This window comes from Nicotiana tomentosiformis, chromosome 7 (genome assembly GCF_000390325.3).
Source record: "Nicotiana tomentosiformis chromosome 7, ASM39032v3, whole genome shotgun sequence".
NCBI lineage: Eukaryota > Viridiplantae > Streptophyta > Magnoliopsida > Solanales > Solanaceae > Nicotiana > Nicotiana tomentosiformis.
The window spans coordinates 36813119-36815101 of record NC_090818.1 but is presented as its reverse complement, the minus strand read 5'-3'; the positions used below and the strand labels follow the sequence as shown (position 1 = coordinate 36815101).

The window sequence follows — 1983 nt, the reverse complement described above, 5'->3', positions numbered from 1 at the left end:
CAGATGCAGTCCCGCTTCTGCAGCGAAATGACCGCATCTGCGCTTACCTGGCCGTTTTTGCGGCGTCGCACATGCGTCCCTTTTTCCGCATGTGCAATTGCACCAGTACTTGGGCCCTTCAGCAAAACAACAAAGCTCCAAAGTGATCCGCGACTCGTCCACCCAAACTTACAAACAAGTTCCATAACATAACATGGACCTACTCGGGGTCTCAAATCACATCAAACAACATCAAAATTGCGAATCGACGATCGAAACCTTTCTTTAAACTTTCAAACTTTTAAATTTCGACGAACGCGTCCGAATCATACCAAAACATTCCGAAATGACGCCAAAATCTTGCGTACAAGTTATAAATCACAATACGAACCTATTCCAAGGCTTGGAATTCCAAACGGATATCGATAACACCAAAATCCACCGCAAACCAAACTTAGGAAATTCTAAACCCTTCAAAATATCAACATTCCACAATACGCGTCGAAATGCTCCCGGGTGATCGGATGTTCAACCCGAATATATGCCTAAGTTCGAAATCATCATACGAACCTATTGGAACCTTCAAGTCCCGATTCCGAGGTCTTTTACTCAAAAGTCAAACCTTAGTCAATTCTTCTAACTTAAAGCTTCCGAAATTAGAATTTTCTTTCCAAATCAACTCCGAACTTCCCAAAATTCAATTCCGACCACGCGTACAAGTCATAATACCTTAAGTGAAACTACTCAAGGCCTCAAACCGTCGGACGATGTGCTAGATCTCAAAACGGCAGGTCAGGTCGTTACAAAGTTTCTCAAAGTTATGGACTATTATTAGAGGATTATTGTCAAGTAGGGGAAGAACCCTGTGAATTTATGCTTTATGAATAATCATTGAGATCATAATTATAAAGTTTTCATAGCTACTGTAAATCACAAATTAATGTAAACTTCTTTTGAATACCTATTAACTGTTTTGTTTTTCTTTCTAGACATCAGTGTAGAATGGCCATCCTTAATGTGAAATTTTCAATTTTCTTTTTCTGCTCTTGCTTTCAGTGTGAAATATTTGGCCTAATCTTAGGATGTATTTAGCTACTGAATCTTATGCTATGATGTAAATTCTCCTCTATTTATGATTAGAAAAGCTATACCTACACTCAGTGGCGAAGCTAGAAAAAATTTCAAGGGCGTTCAAACTTGAACAAGAAAAACAATTCCCCAACAAATAGGTACACTTAAAAATTTAAATCAAACAACGTGATATCGAGCTAAATTATACGTGTAATAGTACGAACAATTGGATAAATCCAAACTAATATAAAGAAGCCATCGAAAAGAGATTCTACTTATTAGAATTGTACTCGACAAGGCTTCGTCTCTTTAAATAGTTTTATAATAGACTCATTAGAAGTAGTACTAAATACTTCTCTTTCTACATAAGGCACTATGTAACTGCCTAAATATTCATCATCCATACGACTCCACAAGTCATTCTTGATAAACTTCATTGCCGAGAAAGCTCTTTCAATAGTTGTAGTGGCAACAGGCAGAAGCAACGCAAGTTTCACTAAGAGGAATACAAGAGGATAAACTGAATGCTTATTTGTCTTAACTAATCTTTTTGAAAGATCAGAAAGACTATTTAGATTGAAGAACCTTTCATCAAAATCACGAACATCAATAATGTAACTCGCAAACTGATTCTCAAGAGCACTCATCCTAAATTCATCGAAGTCATCAGGATACAATTCAACCATTTTCATTATTTAGGTTATATCAAAACTTGAAAATGAGTCACTTGGATTCAAACAAGCAACTCCATGAAGCAAATCAGTCGCCACTTCGTCAAAACGATCGTTAAGTTCTTGAAATTTTCAATCAATAACTTTACAAAACACTTCAACACGATAATGATGAAAGACAGCATGATCAGCATACTTTCGTTGTAATCTTCCAAAGTTAACATATGGATCATCAAAATTAGGCACCAAAATATCATGTTCA

At 36.5% G+C, this 1983-nt stretch overlaps 1 protein-coding gene across 1 annotated transcript; it reads right to left on the bottom strand.

Annotated features, from left to right (window-relative positions):
• Positions 1 to 1328: 1328 nt before the first annotated feature.
• Positions 1329 to 1736, bottom strand: LOC138895486 (uncharacterized). Its single transcript, XM_070180176.1, has one exon. It carries the CDS (start codon positions 1734 to 1736, stop codon positions 1329 to 1331), a length of 408 nt encoding a protein of 135 aa, XP_070036277.1.
• Positions 1737 to 1983: the final 247 nt, after the last annotated feature.

Excerpts from the sequence above, each read along its gene's own strand:
- LOC138895486 (XM_070180176.1), bottom strand. The coding sequence starts at position 1,736 with ATGGTTGAATTGTATCCTGATGACTTCGATGAATTTAGGATGAGTGCT.